At 33.6% G+C, this 18,427-nt stretch overlaps 2 protein-coding genes across 2 annotated transcripts; both read right to left on the bottom strand.

Moving 5' to 3' along the window:
* Positions 1–399: 399 nt before the first annotated feature.
* On the bottom strand, positions 400–13,949 carry LOC108903633 (nodal modulator 3). The gene is made up of 15 exons (XM_018705870.1): positions 13,754–13,949; positions 13,597–13,696; positions 13,409–13,537; positions 13,199–13,356; positions 11,018–11,180; positions 10,728–10,964; positions 10,510–10,675; positions 10,006–10,267; positions 9,762–9,940; positions 6,141–6,319; positions 5,366–6,079; positions 1,799–1,992; positions 1,490–1,742; positions 776–1,432; positions 400–707 (listed from the first exon to the last, which is right to left on the bottom strand). Exons 1-14 carry the CDS (start codon positions 13,885–13,887, stop codon positions 797–799), a joined length of 3,504 nt encoding a protein of 1,167 aa, XP_018561386.1. The 5' UTR covers positions 13,888–13,949; the 3' UTR covers positions 400–707; positions 776–796.
* An 816-nt stretch (positions 13,950–14,765) lies between these two features.
* Positions 14,766–17,805, bottom strand: LOC108903634 (potential E3 ubiquitin-protein ligase ariadne-2). Its single transcript, XM_018705871.1, has 5 exons — positions 17,560–17,805; positions 17,257–17,505; positions 16,822–17,072; positions 16,467–16,761; positions 14,766–16,414 (listed from the first exon to the last, which is right to left on the bottom strand). Exons 1-5 carry the CDS (start codon positions 17,803–17,805, stop codon positions 16,004–16,006), a joined length of 1,452 nt encoding a protein of 483 aa, XP_018561387.1. The 3' UTR covers positions 14,766–16,003.
* Positions 17,806–18,427: the final 622 nt, after the last annotated feature.

The following is an 18,427-nucleotide window of genomic DNA, read 5'->3' as shown; positions in this document are numbered from 1 at the left end:
GTTTTCTGTGTAATACACTAAGAATGCACATTATAACTTTCACAAAATTGTAAATACTAAGTCTGCACTTCAGTCTTGTTATTCTACACCTCCTAAAACGCCCTCGTAACAAATTTTATAAACATCTACCAATTTTTAAGTTTTTTGTGCAAATAGATTTTATTTTTTATTCATTTAATTATTTTTTGAATGAATGTCGAGTAATAAAAAGAAAAGAACATAGCAGCCCAAATCGAGAGGTGTAGAATAACGTCCGACTTAAGTGGGCTCTATAGCAAATAGCCAACCAGCAATACATTGTTTTAGATTTTATTACGCAGTTTGTCTAAATATGAATCAATGCACAAATAACAGACATTCCTCCATTCTAACGTATATTTTCTATAAAATGGACGAAGCGGCAAATTACAAATTTCTTTACAATAAAAAGTAATTTGAGTTTCAAACCAACTCCATTTTATAGAAAATTTGCGTTAGAATATAGGAAAGTCTTGTTATTTCAGCATTGATTCATATTTAGACAAACTGTGTAATAAAATCTATAAAAATGTATTGCTGGTTGCCTATTTGCTATAGAACGCTTAAGATTTGCAATCGAGTCATAGTTTCCAAGTGTACTTAGTAAAAAATTGATCACTTTTTCACTTATGCCAATGACTTGTACCCCTCTAAATAAAGAAATGCTGTACATTTCACACATTTTTTTTGCCCCCCCCCCCAATCCTCACCCCCGATTTTTTAAAAAGTTTCTAAATTTGATTTAAGTGAATCACAAATTGCTAACAAATTACACTAATTAAGCTTTTTTCGGTTTGGGTTTCTTCTTGACGGCGTTAATGCTTTGAACGATTTGATCGATCTGCGCGTTATCGTAATAATCAGTCGCGTTCTTCTGACTAGCACTGGGAATAGGAATCAAATTAGTGATAGCGCTAATGTTGAAATCGAATTTGTCCTTCAGCACATTAGCTACTAGCTCAATGTTATACAGCGAAAAAATTATACTGAGGATGAAAATCAAGCTCCAAATCGACGTCTGCTTAATCGGTTGCTCCGATATGCTACTCTTCGCATTGAAATCCAATTCGATATACTTGAAAGAGGTGTTTGCGTTAAAATGGTGGATCTGCGGCTTCCACCTAGTGTTCTGAGCTAAATTTGTCTCTAACTGGATAGAGTACAGCCTGTTGTCGATAGGTAGGGACGGAATATGTAAAAGCACGCCCGGATTGATGTCATTGGTTAATTTTAAAGATAATGCGTCAATTTTCGCCGTATGGACTATGATCGATGAGCCAGTTTCTCGGATCAGTTTGACTTTCAACGACTTGTAGTGTTCGACATTTTCAGCGTAGATCTTTACTAGGACATCCATCTGGGTAGCAGGACGGAAAACTATTAGTTTCAAGTCTTTAATGTCTTCGGATATACTCTGAAAATTAAATTCGTTTTAAAAAAATTATGATATTAATTAACGAAACCGACTTACGTTGATTTCTATAAACTCTGGGGTTGTCCTCTCGACGTGGTATCTTTCATCTTCGCTTCCCTTGACGATAACCCTATAGGAGCAATACGGCTGCAATCCTCGGATTCTAAACTTTCCTGTGGGCTCACAAGTGGTTTCTTCGGAATAGTGACTGCAGTTACCAACTCCTGATGCAATGACTATCATGTTGTCTTCCGGTTCACCGTTTAACGAAACCACTTGTCCAAAAGCGCTGTAGGCCACCCTCTTTCCGCTATAAAAAACCCAAATTAGGTTTATAGGGATAAAACAATTGATTAAACGACCTACATGAGTTTGACGCGTACAGTCTGGCCTTCATTTACCAGAATAATTTTCGAGTTCGGTTCAAACTGATATTCCTTCATCATTGGACGTAAAAAGTATTCGCTTGGACTCAACGAATGGAAAGAGATTTTTCCATTTTCGTCACTCTGTAAGTTTCTACGATAGCTTTCTCGACCGGACAGAGAAAGTAGTACACCCTGTTGGAAAAAAAAAATATTTCAAACATTAAAATCGTGATACATTCGTTAAGTATACCTAAGAGGGTTCTATATGTAAATAAAATTCATTGAAATCCGCAGTCTAGGCAAATTTAACAAGACTGTTCTGGATTAAATTTGAATACACTGTATATATGTATACATACAGAGCATTCGTAAATGTTTGCAAGCCACGTTACTATCGAGTTTAGACAACCAACATTGCAGGGCCCTGGTAACAAAAATTCTCTACACCATTGCGTCACCAATATTAATGAGTCGTTTACAACAAACAATGACAAACCGTTAAGTCTATGCTCGAGATAATGCAATTGCCGGACTATCGTGAAAAATTATTCCAACCACAACCAGTGAAACAGAATGTTGTATTTTAACGTAGTCTTGATCTTACTGCTTCAACGAAATTGAATTGCCAACGTGAAGAAAATAAAATTACTGTTCCAAGCAAAATTACTAATCACGTGGCTTGTAATCATTTATGAAGCCTCTGTACAATGAGCATATGACGGTTAAAATAAATTCATTTAAAATGCAGGCACCTTTCTGTTTAAAATAACCTCGGACCTATCAATTTTTTATTACAGTTGCAAATTTGTAAATTAAGCTTTCACATGTACAAGGTGGCCAAAAACAAAGATATTGTATAAAATTTTATTTTTTAAATAAAAACCTCCATTTTTTGGTTCAATAGTTAAGTCAACATAAATTTCTAATTATATTTTATGTACTATGCCATTATCTACTTTAAACTGTTTTTGAGAAAATCACATTTTTTGCAAAAAAATTATAGATTAATTACGTGTATGACGGGTTGCGTGTAATATATAGGTAAATAAACCCTTCTATACCTGACTGAAACCCAGGCTACTAATAATACCTCTAAGCCATTTTTATGTCGCCTACTCACCACTATTAACCCTGTCGGCGCTTTATTCCAAAATATAAATAAGGCCGGTTTAATCTACATGTTGGGGATTTCATGCTTGAATATCTTGGCAGATGAAACTATAACTTATTGAAGCGTCGCAAAGTTTACTTGGAGCTTATAAAGTTGAAACTTTAATTGTTATCTGAAACTCTGCTATGCCTACAGTATTTTAGATAGTGTGATATTACCAGTCCTGAATATTCAAAACTTCACCTATCTTTCCAATCGGGACCGGGAAACCTTGAAAAGCTACCTCATGCAAAATTGACCATTGCGAGAACCGAGGACAATATTCCGAATGATCCAGAACCCCAGCGTGGCGTGAAATTGGAAAATTTTGTCTACCTTTCCAAAATTAAGTTGTCGTGTTCGAAACACCTCTGAGCAACTGCTAATCGCTTCATCCACGGCAGTCAACAACGACAACGAACGATGCCGTGACAGCAATATCCAGGACAACACGACGCGGAAAAGGAAAAATTTCACCAATTTTTTCAAAATTCCTGCCGTCATGCCAAAAACCCGTTTCCAGCAGCCTAACATCACCCTGTCGCAAATTAGGGTGACGAGCCATTCCAGGTTCAAATTTCAGAGGTTAAAAATTATTCAAAATTAACGAAATTCTAACAAAACAGAAACCTCATGTTCCAGAGGTTCGAAAATGGTCACACTGCAGAGTCGGGACGTGAAAATGGTCCCGACCTAAACTGGAAAACTTGGAAAACTACCGCATACAGAACTGATCATCGCGAGAACCGAAGACAATATTCCGAATGACCCAAAGCCCCAGCGTGGCGCCGCACAGAACACTGCGTGAAGTTGAAAAATTTCACCTACCTTTCCAAAATCCCGTTGTCGCGCTTGAAACTACTCTGAGCAACCGCTACTCACTTCTCCCACGGCAGTCAATAACGACAACGAACGATGCTGTGGACAGCAGGACAACACGACGCGGAGAAGGGAAAATTTCACCAACCTTTACAATTCCTGTCATCGCGCCAAAAACTCGTTCCCAGCAGCCTAAAATCACCCGCAAATAAGGGCGACGAGCCATTCCAGGTTCAAATTTCAGAGGTTAAAAATTATTCAAAATTGACGAAACGGAAGGGAAACCTCATGTGACATGGAAATGGTACCGACCTAAACTGGATCACGCAAGAAAACCAGCAGCAGAGATGTCCCTGCCCGTGACCGAACGTCGACCCGTCATATTCAGAAATCTGGCCAGCGCCTGCAACACTACCCAAATTTTACAACTATTATATGCAATTGTTTATAATAATATCTATTATCAAACATCTATTGTAAACCATGCTCAAAAGTCAACGATAAAGCCTATAATTATAAAATTCCATATTGGAGTTAAATTCTCTCAAAAAAATAACCACATGAGCTCACATAACTTTTCAAGCCATTTACCTATGTCTGTCTTACCCTCAAAGGGCACATAGTCCTAAAGCTGCCACTCATACCGCTCCTAAAGCTGCCATACACTAGCCCTCTTATGAGGGGCACTGGAAAAAGCTCTCAAAGCTTAAAGGCGCTCTATGGAGGCCTCAAGTAATGATTATAAACAGAAGAGCTCCTTAAAACCCCAGTGCAAAACAGTCTAGAATCAGGTTGAAACCCTCTAAAACCAACTCTTTGAACTTGAAAGCAAGAGAAGAGCCTAAGTGTGTCTCCGGACTCAAATTGGAGAGTGGACCAATATTAATTGGACAAACCAGTCTTGTTTCACTTATTTCTAATTGTTGTAATGGGATCATTTAAATTATACAAAGCCACAATTAATTTATATATGTTTGTTTAATACATTTTAGTACCCTTGAATTAATTTTAAGGTGTATTTTAGCTGTGCTTTTATTTTATCTAATTAAACCATGCAACCCGTTTGAAGCGTTTTTGTGGTTCCATCCCAGCAACCCACTTTCATTGTAATTCAAAAGCAATCCTGGGATATGCTAAACTATTTAAAATAAAAATTAGATTTTCTCTATGATCAAAAAAGGGATTCCATTTAAGAGGGCTCTATAGCAAATAGGCAACCAGCAATACACTTTTATAGATTTTATTACACAGTTTGTCTAAATATGAATTAATGCACAAATAATAGACTTTCCCCCATTTTAACATAGATTTTCTATCAAATGGGCATAGTTTGAGTCTCAAATAACTTTTTCTTGGAAACAAATTTGTAATTTACGATGCCGCTTGTTCAAAGGCGGCAAATTACAAAATTTTCTTAGAGCCCTCTTAACGAAAAATTATACGCAATCATTTTAATGCAATCGCTTTCAATAGTTCTAGTTGCAAGGCAATTTCAGGAAATTATGGGATTACGTACATGTACATTTTTTAGTTTTTATTCTATTTAAAGGAATACCTATTTTGAATAATAAAATGGATATAGACATTTTCACTTACCGGTAAAGGGCTGTTATCTGCTGCATCCAACACCTCAACTATAACTTCAGCCAACTTATGCGCCAAGAAATTCCCGTCTTTATCGGGGCCAGACAAGACATACGATTCCTTTTTAGCAGAAATAGCATATTCTTTCTTATTATCTAATGGTGGGAAATTAAAAATGCCATTTACGTCGGTTTCAACAACCAGTGTTTCACTATCCGTACTTTCCACTGTGATAGTGACTCCGGCAAGTGGTGGAATCACCTTGCCCTTGAATAATCGCCCTCTAACCGCCACGAATTTCACACCGACATTTTCACAGTCTTCCCTTCCTTCGACCGACAAGATTGGAGGATTGAAGAATATCGTTTCCGATTGCGGTATAATCACGGCGTTTTCACCGGGTTCCAACAAAATGTCTAACTCGTACAGGCCCCTGTTGTATTTTAATACTCTCTCGACCTTGTCGGTTCCTATTTTCACGGAAACTTGAATATTTCCAAAATCGGCTTCCGCGTCAATGCCAAGTTTAAGGGTGTGTTTCTGTGCTGTGAGTAATATTTCGTTTACTTCGGCATCGGTATGGTAGGAAACGGTCTTGGGGTTATAACTGTGGCAACCTTCGAGGCTGAACACGTATTCCCCTGGGTTTTCCAAGCAGAAGCTCGATCGACCTTTGGTTATATCAAATCTTTTGACAGTAGTTTGTCCAGGGGTTTTAAAATGAACCTTTGATTTAGAAAGTGAACAATTATTTCTCTAATTATGTTTATTTAGTAAGTATTCTCACCTGGGTATCATGTGAGGACACAAACGATACTGTATAACCACGTTGAATAAACGGAGGTACTTCGACAATTGCGGAGTTCACATTTATCGTTTGCTTATTGGTTTTCCAACAAAATTTATTCGGCAATAAAATGACGTCGTATATTCCTGGGTACATATCGTCAATTGTATATGAACCATCTAAAAACACATTATTTTTAAAATAAAGTATAAATAACATGTTGTCTCAATTTATAAATGTATAGGTTATTAACGCAAAAAAGTAAAAAAAATATGAAATTGTATGTTTTTCATTAAATGTACGTATTTGGAAACATCTTCCTGAAAATTGTAAATCTCAAACCTGCAATTTAGCAATTTATTATTATTTACTCATTTAATTTTTGAAAAAAGGGTAATTTTACTATAACAAACAAAATGCAATAAGCCAAGCAAAGAAGTGTAATGTAACACTATATTATTAAACATTGAACAAAAAAACGACAAACGCAATTTTTCAGAAGTTGGTACTTAAGAGGGCTCTATAGCAAATAGCCAACCAACACTACATTTTTATAGATCTTATTACAAAGTTTGTCTAAATAACACTTTCCTCCATTCTAACACAGATTTTCTATAAAATAGACTTAGTTTGAAACTTTTTCGTGTAAAGAAATTTGTAATTTACGATGCCGCTTGTTCAAAAGTGACATTACAAATTTCTTGAAAACAAAAAGTAATTTGAGTTTCAAACTAACTCCATTTTATAGAAAATCTGCATTAGAATGGAGGAAAGTCTGTTATTTGTGCATTGATTTATATTTAGACAAACTAGAGATGGGCCAGTGATAAGTTTCCATATTGGAAAGTTTCGAAAATGGGAACTTTCCGGGAAGGGAAGAATCCTTCTCAGGGAACATTTCCACATTTTGAATTTCCAGTCACATGACATCACCTATAGCGGTTTTACATTGGCAATTTATTCATGAATAAATTGACGAAGCTTTTCATGAATTAATTCATGAATTTATTGGTAAGCAGTGTGGTTTTACACTGCTACATACTTTGTCAAGTTCTATGACAAATGAATCAGTTCTACCAATGAATCAAAGAAGCAAATCAAAAATGTAGTGATACAACAATGGTACCGTTCTGACATATATAAATATTAGTTTTTGTAAGGTACAAATCAGTAAAAACAATGCAAAACTAGTACGACGCCACACAATTATTTACAGATTCCAATAACATAACCTCATTACTGATCTGAGGCTGGAAATCCGTTGGGTTGGTAATTCTGAACTTCACGAAGAAATTAACGAAAATTAGAACATGCTGTAATCGTCAAGAACTTAATGAATAAATTCATGAAGTTATTTGACAGCAGATTTGATGCATTACACTTTCCAATTTCTTGATGAAGCAACTTCATGAATTAATTGATCAATAAATTGTCAATGTAAAACAGCTATTACAAATTGTTGTATCGAGGTTATCTGTTGAAGGCAGTTTCGATTTTTGTATTTTTTGTGCATTAATGCATCATTAGTGTCTTTTCATGTTATTTGTACATTTTTTTTTTAAATCTGTAGTTGGCAAGTTAAAGTTACTAAAAAAATAATAAGTACAAATAATTGCTGTAAATACATGTTGAAACAATTTCCGAATTTCCAGATATCAAGTACCTACCTACAATAGCAAAAAATAAGTCTATAATGTAATTAATTATAACCATTAAAGTTGCCACAACTTACAATAAGTATACACATGTTAAAAAAAAACAAAAAACAGTCTGTAAGTGGTGGGAAATATTTCTGGGCAACTTCCCTTGGAAATATTTCCATTCCATGGAAAGTTTCTAAGAAAATATTCCCCAGGATTATTCACGGGAAACATTTGGCAACATTTCCAAAATATATTTTGGGAATATTTCCAAAAAAATATCTTCCCGGGAATTTCCCAACTTTAAGACAAACTACGTAATAAAATCTACAAAAATGTATTGCTGGTTGCCTATTTACTATAGAGCCATTTTAAAAGAAATCATATCAGCTTTAAGATTTGCTATTTGAGGTTACTGTGTTCAAATACAGCAGAATCTCTATAATTCGGCACTTCATTACAACGGCACGTCTAGTAATTCAGCGTAACTTTTTCCGCGAAATTTGCGATAGGTGTTTAAACAAGGATTGAATGAAAAGAAACAAAAGTCTATGAAACATTATTTTACAGAAAAATAAAAGCATTACAATATACACACACAAATGTAATATGTATGTATATACGTACTAATCTCTTTGTTAATAAACAATTAAAAGTAACATTTTTTTATATATTCCATTAATTCGAATTTTTCAGTACTCCGCCACTCTTAGGTTTTTAATCGTGCTGGATTAATGAGATTTCACTGTACAGTCAAAGTTCATTATTCGCGGTTCCCATATTAGCAGATTCGCTATTTGCAGACCAAAAAAATTGTGGCCACTTCCTGTATTCATGGGTGAAAAATTCTGTATTCACGGATTCAAAACTAACGATACATATTGTATTTTTAAAATAATGTGTATTTATTTGTCAAAATAAACAAGTATGTATCAAAATATTTATAAACAAACAAATCTGTGTCGCGAAGCCGAAAGTCCTTTGCCACTATGGCCTTTGATAAATGTGACATTAAACTTAAAAAACATGAGTGAAGGTTTATGGCAAATGAGCTTTGTGATTTCTTCATAAAATTGATCCGTCTATGGAAAGAAGTCTTGTTTTTAAGAATAGAAGCAAATTGATAATGCCACAGCTGAATATCAATCCGAAATAAAAAGCCTTTTAATAGCTGCAAAACAAGAAAAAATCGAAAGTTCTTTAAACCATTGCCTAAACCTGATAATAATAATTAATATTGTTAAAATTTATCTCAATAAATTACTTTTATTATGATATTGTTTTATTATTTTGCAACATTTGGAACGTATCCCCTATATTTCCATACCAAATGCCACTCCGTATTCGTGGATTCCGTATTCTCGGTACATTTACGGAACGTATCCCTCGCGAATAAGGAGCTTTGACTATACGCATATTCTTATGATCTATGTAAAAAACCATATTTGAGCTTCAATTGTTTTTTAATTATCAGAACTGCGAATTAATTTCGAGTATTTTTTCTGTAAATTCAAGGCTTTATTGTGAAAAATTGTGTACATTATTAATTTTCAAAGTGTTTTCCATCATTAGCTACTACTGTTTCCGATCTTTCTGGCAGCATACGGATTCTGCGTCGAAAAAACTACTCATCTTTTGGTGTTATCCACCAATTGATCCAATTTTTTGTATCTTCATAAGACTGGAAGCGCTGGAAGTAGTAATCCGATGGAGCAATATCTGGTGAATATGGTGGTTGGGGTAAAACATCCCATTTCAGTGCTTCTAAGTATTTTTTGACTTTCCATGCAAAAAAACCCTTTCTTTTTTTGCCGTTGGAGCAATTGTCCACGCATAACACACAAAATAAAGCCTAACGACAAAACTTTGACACGAATATAGTTACAGAAGCGTCAGACGCGATATAGCGTAAGTTACGCCATCTATTGTAAATACCTCGAAGTTACTTCACAGTCCTGTATATAAATACAAATTTGAATACCTCTAACTTTCAAAGTTACTTCTTTTTCATTTCCAGTTCTCAGAACAACCGCGAGTGATTCACAATCCTTAGGTTTGGTACATTTTACTTTCCCCGAGATAGTACTTTTCAGTTGCGAAAAAAGTATATTTAAAATCTTATCTGAGGTAACTTCTATAATTTGTGTAATAGGGAAGAACCTAAAAGGTTTATAGTTGTTAGTGATTTCGTTATCAAAATTACATACCAACAAGAATAAACCTACTGTAAGCCTTTCTGTTTGTCTTCATCGCTGACAAGTACCTGCACCTGGTATTGCCCTGGGGAAAGGTACTGGCAAAATGAACCGTCATGTGGCGAAGTCTCTGTTTGTATGAACTGCGTAGAACCTACTTTGCTGAATGTAACTATTTGCGAGTGATCACTTGCTACCTCCCCACATACCTTGAATGCCGATGGTAGGATGTCTGGCAGTTCTTGCAAGCTCGGATTGACTCTTACAAGAATTTCTTCGAATATCAAATCATCTGCAATTTGGTTAATTTAAGTTTCATGTTACATTTTTTTTAAATAATCTTATAATTATTTATTTGTTGTTGTTTGCATTTTCAGACAATTTTTTTTAATAATATTATTATTTAATTTAATATTATTTCTTTATGTGATATATCTCTACAGAAGGTAAATACACAAAAAAATTAAACTTTTAAGTCAAAAAATAGTTTTGACATCCATCTATAAAATATAAAATAAAGAAAGTAAATCTTACCTGCTTGGGCTCTTAATTTATACGTCCCAGCTTTAATTTTCTTAAGTTTGTAACGGCCATTAGCATCAGTCTTCATAATTTCTTGCCCGTTCAAAAATATTTTAGCATTGGCAACAGGCACATTCCTCGTTCTCACCACTTTGCCTGGTACATTAAATCCGACAATCTAAAAGAGATATGTTATCATAAAGAATAAAATATAAACCTCTTTCGTTTACCCCAAAATGTTGATCCAATTGTAAACTGTTGTGTTTTATGGTAAAATCAATTTGTTCTGGTTGGAAATATATATTATGCCCCTGATAATAGGGAATAATATAGTAGTTACCGCTAGGTATCGTTCCAAACATAAATTCTCCAGCTTCGTTTGAGGTGACGTGACAGAGAACTTTATTTTGAAACTGTGCGCCTTTTATGGGTTCTGTGGTACATCCTCCTACTAATACATTTTTTTTCTAAAATGCAACATTTTTAAAAATAATCTGTGTACGATTTAAAATATAATTACCTCTTCTTTTGAGAAAAGAACAACTGTAACACCTTTTATAGGTTCATTGTCACTTTTTACATTTCCTTTTACATCATATCCGTGGACAACTAAGCTATTCTTTGGTAACTCTGCATTACTTTCAGCAACTTGTACTTCAACTGATCTTTTTAAAATTTTCCATCTGCAATATTCGTCGATAAGGAAATTAAAAAAATATATATAGATGTGGGTTGGGTTCCCCTGATACGACAGCAAGTGTTAAAAGCCATCGATACGTCTTCATATTTAGGAACTTGCAAAGAAGTCATTTCAACATTTTTTTGGTAGTTACTAAGCAAATCAGTAGACTAAACTATTTATAGTCTTTCCGACATCAATTGAAGAACCAACAGATTGACAGTATGTACCAGGTTCGGTCGCCAACGCAGCAATTCGGCATAGAAATATTTGAAAAACGTGTTCCCATATTTATTTAGCCATACCTATATACAGGTCTGGTCAAACTAAACGTGAAGGTGGTAGAAATGTATACGCCCAGTTGAAGAATGCGAGCACGGGCAAAGGAAAACAAACACAGTTGCATTGGGCTACTGGGCAATAAATTTGAACAGTTGACAAGTGGTTGATAAATTGCCCAGCAGTGCAGTGCAGCAATGCGGAATTTGGTGTGATTCTGGTAATTTTAATTTATTATAGGCACCTTCTATTAATCATTCATATTAAAATTGCGAAAGGGAGAAATCAGAGGGATAGTTTGTTTGCTAATATTATCACAACATGGCATTTTGGAGACCTTTTGAAACGGAACAAAACAAAATTTACCACCAATATAATAAAATTGTTTGAGGACATAAATAATTAAAATATGTTGTTGGTCAAATGAACATATAATAGAAATTTTCTACACATTATATACAAAATATTATACTTTTTTACCTTTAGTAGAAAACTTTTCTAGCGACGCCTATGAAACTCATTAAATTTTATTGCCAAGCGTTTTTTTGCATGTTCAACTGACTTCGGAAAGACTATACATGAAAATTCTAAATTATAACTGAAACCGAATCTGGGCTATACTGTGGCCGTTTCAAAAGCTGTTCAGTTGGGACTTGGCACATTGGATTCACTCTAGGAGATGAACCTAATGATGTACATGTTCACAATTTTGAAGTTACAAAATTCGTTCGTATTGCAGCTCTCAACAGATACTTGGTTCATCTCAATTAGTTCATTCATGTGAAAGTTATGAACTTAAGGGGGTCCTCTAGTTTCTCGGGTCGAAAAAATCGAATTTTTTTTTTTTTTTCATAAATCACATTTACATGTGTAGAAAATGTGTGCCAAAGGATTTTTCGATATTCGAAGTGGTTAACAAGTTACGGACCTGGAATGGAGCAGGTATACGGAGCGCGCACAATGCTGCTCCGCAAAACCGAGCGGCGCTGACCATTATATTGATATCCCTAAATCTAACTGAATCGCGAAAAGGGAAGATGGAGCAGCGCTGCGTGACTTCCAAGAAGAAGAGGAAGGCCTACTGTATGGTCCAGGCATAGCAGATTGACGGTGAGATGGAATTTTTATCATAAATCACATGCGCGAATTTTGAAACGCGTTTTTCTTGAAACACTATTTTTCAAAACGGTGACCACGATATTTCAGAAACTACTGCACCGATCTTGTTCAAATTTATACAACATCTTTAATATGTTATAAGCCAGCGATTGAACTAGGATTATCATGATTGCTTGGATAGTTTTTTTTCTACGAGCGAGAAACTTAAGAAAAAATGAGTAAAAAATAGAATTTAATTTTCAAAAGTGTATAAAAATAATAATTTTTGTAATTTAGAATTCATTCTAGTTCAATCGCTAGTCTTAAATATGAAGATTAAAATGCCGTTTGGTTTTTTGATTTCAGATAACCAAAACAGCCGCAATCTTGATGTCTTCCTATCGGCCACTATAACTTTGATTCTATTATATATTTTGTCTTCAAAAAATTTGTAAAGCTCATTTAAATGTTAATAAAGATAATGTAAAAACAATGAGATTTATTATTTCTATGGTTTGCCCGTTAAAAATTTTTGAAGAAGCCGTAAAAAAACAGCCGAGAAACTAGAGGACCCCCTTAAGCAATGTAAATTAATTTATGAACATATCAACACCAAATAATAAAATATTAACAATAAACACTCACCTAGGATGTTCGATTGAAACAGTATAGGCCCCTGGAAACACAGGAGTAAAGAAAAAGTTTCCATCTTTATCTGTAATTGTAGTCCTAGTTTCTTCTTTCGATTTTATTTGAACGCTTACCCCCTCTGGTCCACCAAAATCACTATATAAACTTTCCACCTGAAAGTATTCAACATGCACATTTAATATATTTTAATGTTGTGATGCAAACCTTTCCAGTAATACCGAAACCCTGGAACACGAAGTTAATATCTAGGCCTCTGCTGCAAAGATCCGACACGCCATCAACAGATACAGATACTTGTTTTGGTTCAAAACTCCAACCTGGTGGTGGTGATAACTAAAATATACAAATGAATGACTGTTTTGTTAACTTGTGTTTAAAACCTTATGGCTTACCTCTAAAAGTAATTCGCCTTTGTCATATAAAGGAACAAAATAGTACCCGTTGTTTGGAGCCGCAGATGTCTTATCTTTAACTATACCTTGTTTAGTTACTCTACAAATTAAAGGATTAAACATAATTGGGTCAGTATAAGAACTACAAAGTACTTACAACTTAACCTCAACTTTGGAAAAATCTATTGGAACATGACTTTTTATAAAACCTCCACAACCTAAAACTTCGTCTCCTCTTACAATTAAAATTAAATCTAGTATAAAAGGAAATACATATAATACTGCATTCATTTTAATAATCTATTTACAAAATCAGATTTTTGGACACCGAAAATTTGACATGACTTTTATAATTGACAATTTTGACATTAATGATTTTGATTTCAGTTTTTCGAATTGCATACTGGTAGCAGCGGTCACTATTACCACCTCGGTATTGCTCGTTATCACTGAGTATGACGTCAGAGTGTTACTATAAAGAAACATTCAAAATTACTGATACTTCATAATAGAATATTAAAAAAACGCAATGCTATTTAAAAAATACCACAAATAAATACTTTCAGATGATATACGTCATACAATTAGACTTCTGTTTGAATAATAATACATATTTTAATTTTAATAACTATAAAAATTAGATATTTTTTGTTTTTTAAAAACAATATGAGCAATTTAAATGAAATTTGGTGGATGGTAATCTCAGCCAGTGTCTATGACCGTGTTTAGAAAAATTCAAGCCAGTCACCTAAAATCTATTATACTCCAATGATGAAATTGTATTTACCTATTGAACTAAAATCAAGATAACTTTTACAACATGTTTAACTGACTCGCTAAACAGCAAGAAAATATTAGCATAAAGATTTTGTCTACCTATTTTTAAAGCTAGAATATTTGCTACTTCAAATTTTAATTGAAATGATTAAGACAGCTCCAGATAAAAAAAATTAGACAGAACCCATTTGCTTTATTTCTTATTTTTGAATGGGGAGTATCAAAGCAATGAGAAATTTTTTGAAACACCCCAAATATTCTGGATATTTTTTCCATTTCACGACTTAATAAATTGTATGACATATTCGTTTTAAATACATACAACACTAAATTTAAATCACAAAATTTATAAGTTGTATAAATAAAATTAAATAACAATAAAACGAAACGGAGAGAATAAAACTATTTTAATACTTTAAAAATATTACACAAAAATTTAAAGTGCTCTGCCAGTAACCCAGCCAATAAATATGAAAAAGGCTACTATATTAAAATATTTTAATTAATGCTAATTTTCTTCATCCTTTCATATTAGTTATTAGCTGTGGCTTTAATAGCTGCTTTGTAATTAATACCCTTTTGATAAAATATTGTATCAAAAGCAATAACGACTGCAATGTGGTAGAGCATTTCAAGGTTGATGTAAAAGTATATAAACTATGTACAGACATTTAAATAAATAGGTTTATTTATATTGAAATATAAAATTAGAGTACCTAACAACATAAAATTATTTTTGTGAAATAAAATATATATTTTAACTACATCGCTATGATTTGCACAAGTTAGATGTTTATCAACATATAGAAATTGATATTTTGACAGACAACAAATAAGTTTTAAATGGTAGATTGGAATTACTCTCAAACTTTTTGGCCAGTTAACATAAATACGTAATTAAAAAAGTGTTCGTTACAAATGCGTTAAGGTTTCGTTCTGGCAGCTGGTCAAAAAGTTTTGATAAATATGGAATTACTTAATACACAACTTTTTCATACATTTAGAAAACCTGTTGAAAAATTTTAAATTTACCCTCAAAATAACTGAGGTCTAGATATATGTTTGCAAATGTGCCTGTTTTTGGTTTATTTTCCTCTTAAGTTGTGAAACACCAAGATAAATTAAAAATTTAAAGTACCAAACAAGTATTTCCAAAGATCTGTAGAAAATATGGAATTATAAGTGGCCGTTACATTAAGGATTTATTAAGGCTTCCAAGTAGAAACGATATCCAGCAAAAACTTTTTGGTGTTCTACTTTTAGAATAATAATCGTGGCATTAGAATCCATCTAAGGCTAATTATGAAACATTTTGCTTCATAAAATGGTGCGCAAAGAACTAAGTACGATATTTTCAACATCCTTTGCCAACTTACACGGTTTCTTTACTACGTATAAAATATTACATAAATTATATCCTGCCACATAATTTTCATTTCTAATGTTTGTATAGAAAAACAAAAATAAATATAACAAAAAAATCACACAAACCGATACAAATAATTTAGATTGAAAGTAAGTTGTTACGGTGCTTTCATCACAGTCTAATAGTTGACATAATGAGCTGCTTAAACATTGGCAACATTGCAAATAGTAAAAACTAAACAAATAAATACATCTAAGAAAAATATCACACATCTAAAAAGTCTTTCAAAAGGGTAGTACGTCGTTTCTCAGCAATATCCATTTGATTTTCCAAATCGCCACGATCGGTTGTCTCGGCACGTTCAATCTTCCAGGACAGATTTTCTATTTCAGCCTCTAGTTGTGCTTGCTGATACTCGAATAGTTCTTTGCGGGAACCGGCATCCATATAATATGCATATGGATATGTATATTGTAAAGTATATCGACATTTTGCTAATAAGTTCGCAGCAGTAAACAAATATTGCCAATCGATCCAGGTTCCTAAACCTGACATCACTTTTTGGTTTATACGGGTTCTAAGCTTTTCCAAAGTTTGCTCCTCTAATTTTAAGGATTTCGAATGGTTTTCCCATCTCTCGTAGTAGTGAAGATATTTTTTTAAGGCTTCTCTTGCCTAAAAAGGAAATCAAATTTAAATTATCCATGTCCTGTATAAAGGTATTCACCTGAGCATGCACCGACTCGTGAGCAATATTTGGATTTTCCCTATATCTTGAACATTCATAATATTCTGAACCATGTGACTTCCAGTCTCCCAAACACATCCAACAAAAATCATGTTTGCAATTATAACATTGCATGTGATTACAGCCGCCATTTTTTTCGATACATATGTGGCACTTGGGACAGTCTTTGGTATGAGCACTAATATAGTTTGCTGTTTCACTATCGTCTGCGCACTTCGTTAACCACTTCTTTATGACTTGGCAGTCCGTTGGAGCATGGTAGTCACATCCACATCTAAAAATTGAATTCCTGAAAGTAGAAGCAGAATAAAAACAAAATTTATGCTAAGCATACCTGAAGCAGAAACTGGTTTTGCACTGACTACAGGTGGCCCTCTTAGCTTTTATTTCGCGGCTATGTACAACAATGGAACAGTTTGGGCCAGGGCAAAACCTTAATTCTGGATGAGATTTCACATAATCCTGGAACGAAAACTGCTGATACTTCTCCCGCATATTTGGACGATGCAAATGTTTCAAAACAAAATCTTCCGGTGCTAGAACAACGCAGTCACGAGCCATGCAAGCTATACCAGTAGATATTCCCTTTAAGAAAAAATTCCTTTAATAACAGATTCTATTGCGACATATTTATTCACACCGTATGATATGGAATATGCCATTCTAAACTAACATAAATCAGTACCTCTTTAATTGATTTTATTTCATCGCTAAATTAGCTAATACATATTTAAAAAAAATTGTTACCTTTTTGAGGATTTATACTTACCTGATTAATTTGTACTTCGAAATGCATTGTCCAACAATCTTTACAAAACATATGTGCACATGACAAACTATAAAACTTATCTAGTGGCTGTGGGGTTACACAGACAGGGCAGGTGATATACCTTGTCAATAATATGGTATTAGGAGTGGTTGCAGGCTCAATTCTAGAGGAAACTAGTGTATGTGACGGGTTTTCGTGAAATTTTCTAGTCACTTCGTTTATATTCCACTGGTGGCTATGTAATAAAACCTATAAAAAATTTATAAGAACTGATGTGCACATTACTTTTAAATGGAGACTTACTTTTGCTAACGAAGGAGATATTTGGAGAATGTTACTTAAAGTTTCAACAGTTTCGTTTAGAAGTCTATCAACTTCTTCTTCAAAAAGACACTTAAATTCAAAATACTCCGGATCTATCTTCCTCGGATCGATTTGTTCAATATCGCTATCATCGTTCAAGTTATAATAATATTCATCATAATATTCATTGTCAGAGCAATCCATATCAGATTCTCCACCCTGAGAACTAGTCATTGTTTCCTCCATTTTTATTAGAATATTTATTTATCATAAATGCATATTTATAAATTTACGCACATTTTTAGAAAAAAAAATTGCGAATTTTAACAATAAACTGACAATCCTATGCTAAAATTGATCACCTGTTTACCAATGTCAATTTTCGGTAGCCATTTGCAAAAACAAACAACTACAGAACAACACGAGTACAAGTGGTGGCAGCACATAACACGGATCACAAACATTAGCTGTACCACGGACCGATTCAACCAAAGCTACTATAATATTAGAAGCGAAACAATACATAGAGTAAATACAATACACTACTTACTTTAAGAGTAGTAAATTGGGTCTTCTATTTTACAAGTGAAGAATGAATGGATAAATACTAGTGGGAAGTGAAGAATGTGAGAAAAAATAAAGGAAAAAGGCTTTAATGTGCTTTTAAATAAATTTTACTTATGATTTTAACTTATTGCAACAATTTGGCATTGATGTCAATTGAATGATGTCATTGATGTCATGTTAACATTTATTACTGTGAATAGTTTAAATTCTCTAAATCCCTGGATTTTGGCTATAATTCATTCCATGACGGTAAAAATAATAAAAATATACCTTTCGAGATGTCGACCGATGTGGATAATAT

Source organism: Anoplophora glabripennis, unplaced genomic scaffold, assembly GCF_000390285.2.
Source record: "Anoplophora glabripennis isolate ALB-LARVAE unplaced genomic scaffold, Agla_2.0 scaffold93, whole genome shotgun sequence".
Taxonomy (NCBI): Eukaryota; Metazoa; Arthropoda; class Insecta; order Coleoptera; family Cerambycidae; genus Anoplophora; species Anoplophora glabripennis.
This window is presented reverse-complemented; position numbering and strand designations above follow the sequence as displayed.

Excerpts from the sequence above, each read along its gene's own strand:
- LOC108903633 (XM_018705870.1), bottom strand. The coding sequence starts at position 13,887 with ATGAATGCAGTATTATATGTATTTCCTTTTATACTAGATTTAATTTTA. Across the intron at positions 10,965-11,017 it reads TTCTTTTCTCAAAAGAAGAG|AAAAAAAATGTATTAGTAGG; the intron begins GTAATTATATTT and ends GTTGCATTTTAG. Across the intron at positions 6,080-6,140 it reads TGTCCTCACATGATACCCAG|GTTCATTTTAAAACCCCTGG; the intron begins GTGAGAATACTT and ends TCTAAATCAAAG.
- LOC108903634 (XM_018705871.1), bottom strand. The coding sequence starts at position 17,805 with ATGGAGGAAACAATGACTAGTTCTCAGGGTGGAGAATCTGATATGGAT. Across the intron at positions 17,506-17,559 it reads TATCTCCTTCGTTAGCAAAA|GTTTTATTACATAGCCACCA; the intron begins GTAAGTCTCCAT and ends AATTTTTTATAG. Across the intron at positions 16,415-16,466 it reads ACGAGTCGGTGCATGCTCAG|GCAAGAGAAGCCTTAAAAAA; the intron begins GTGAATACCTTT and ends TTTCCTTTTTAG.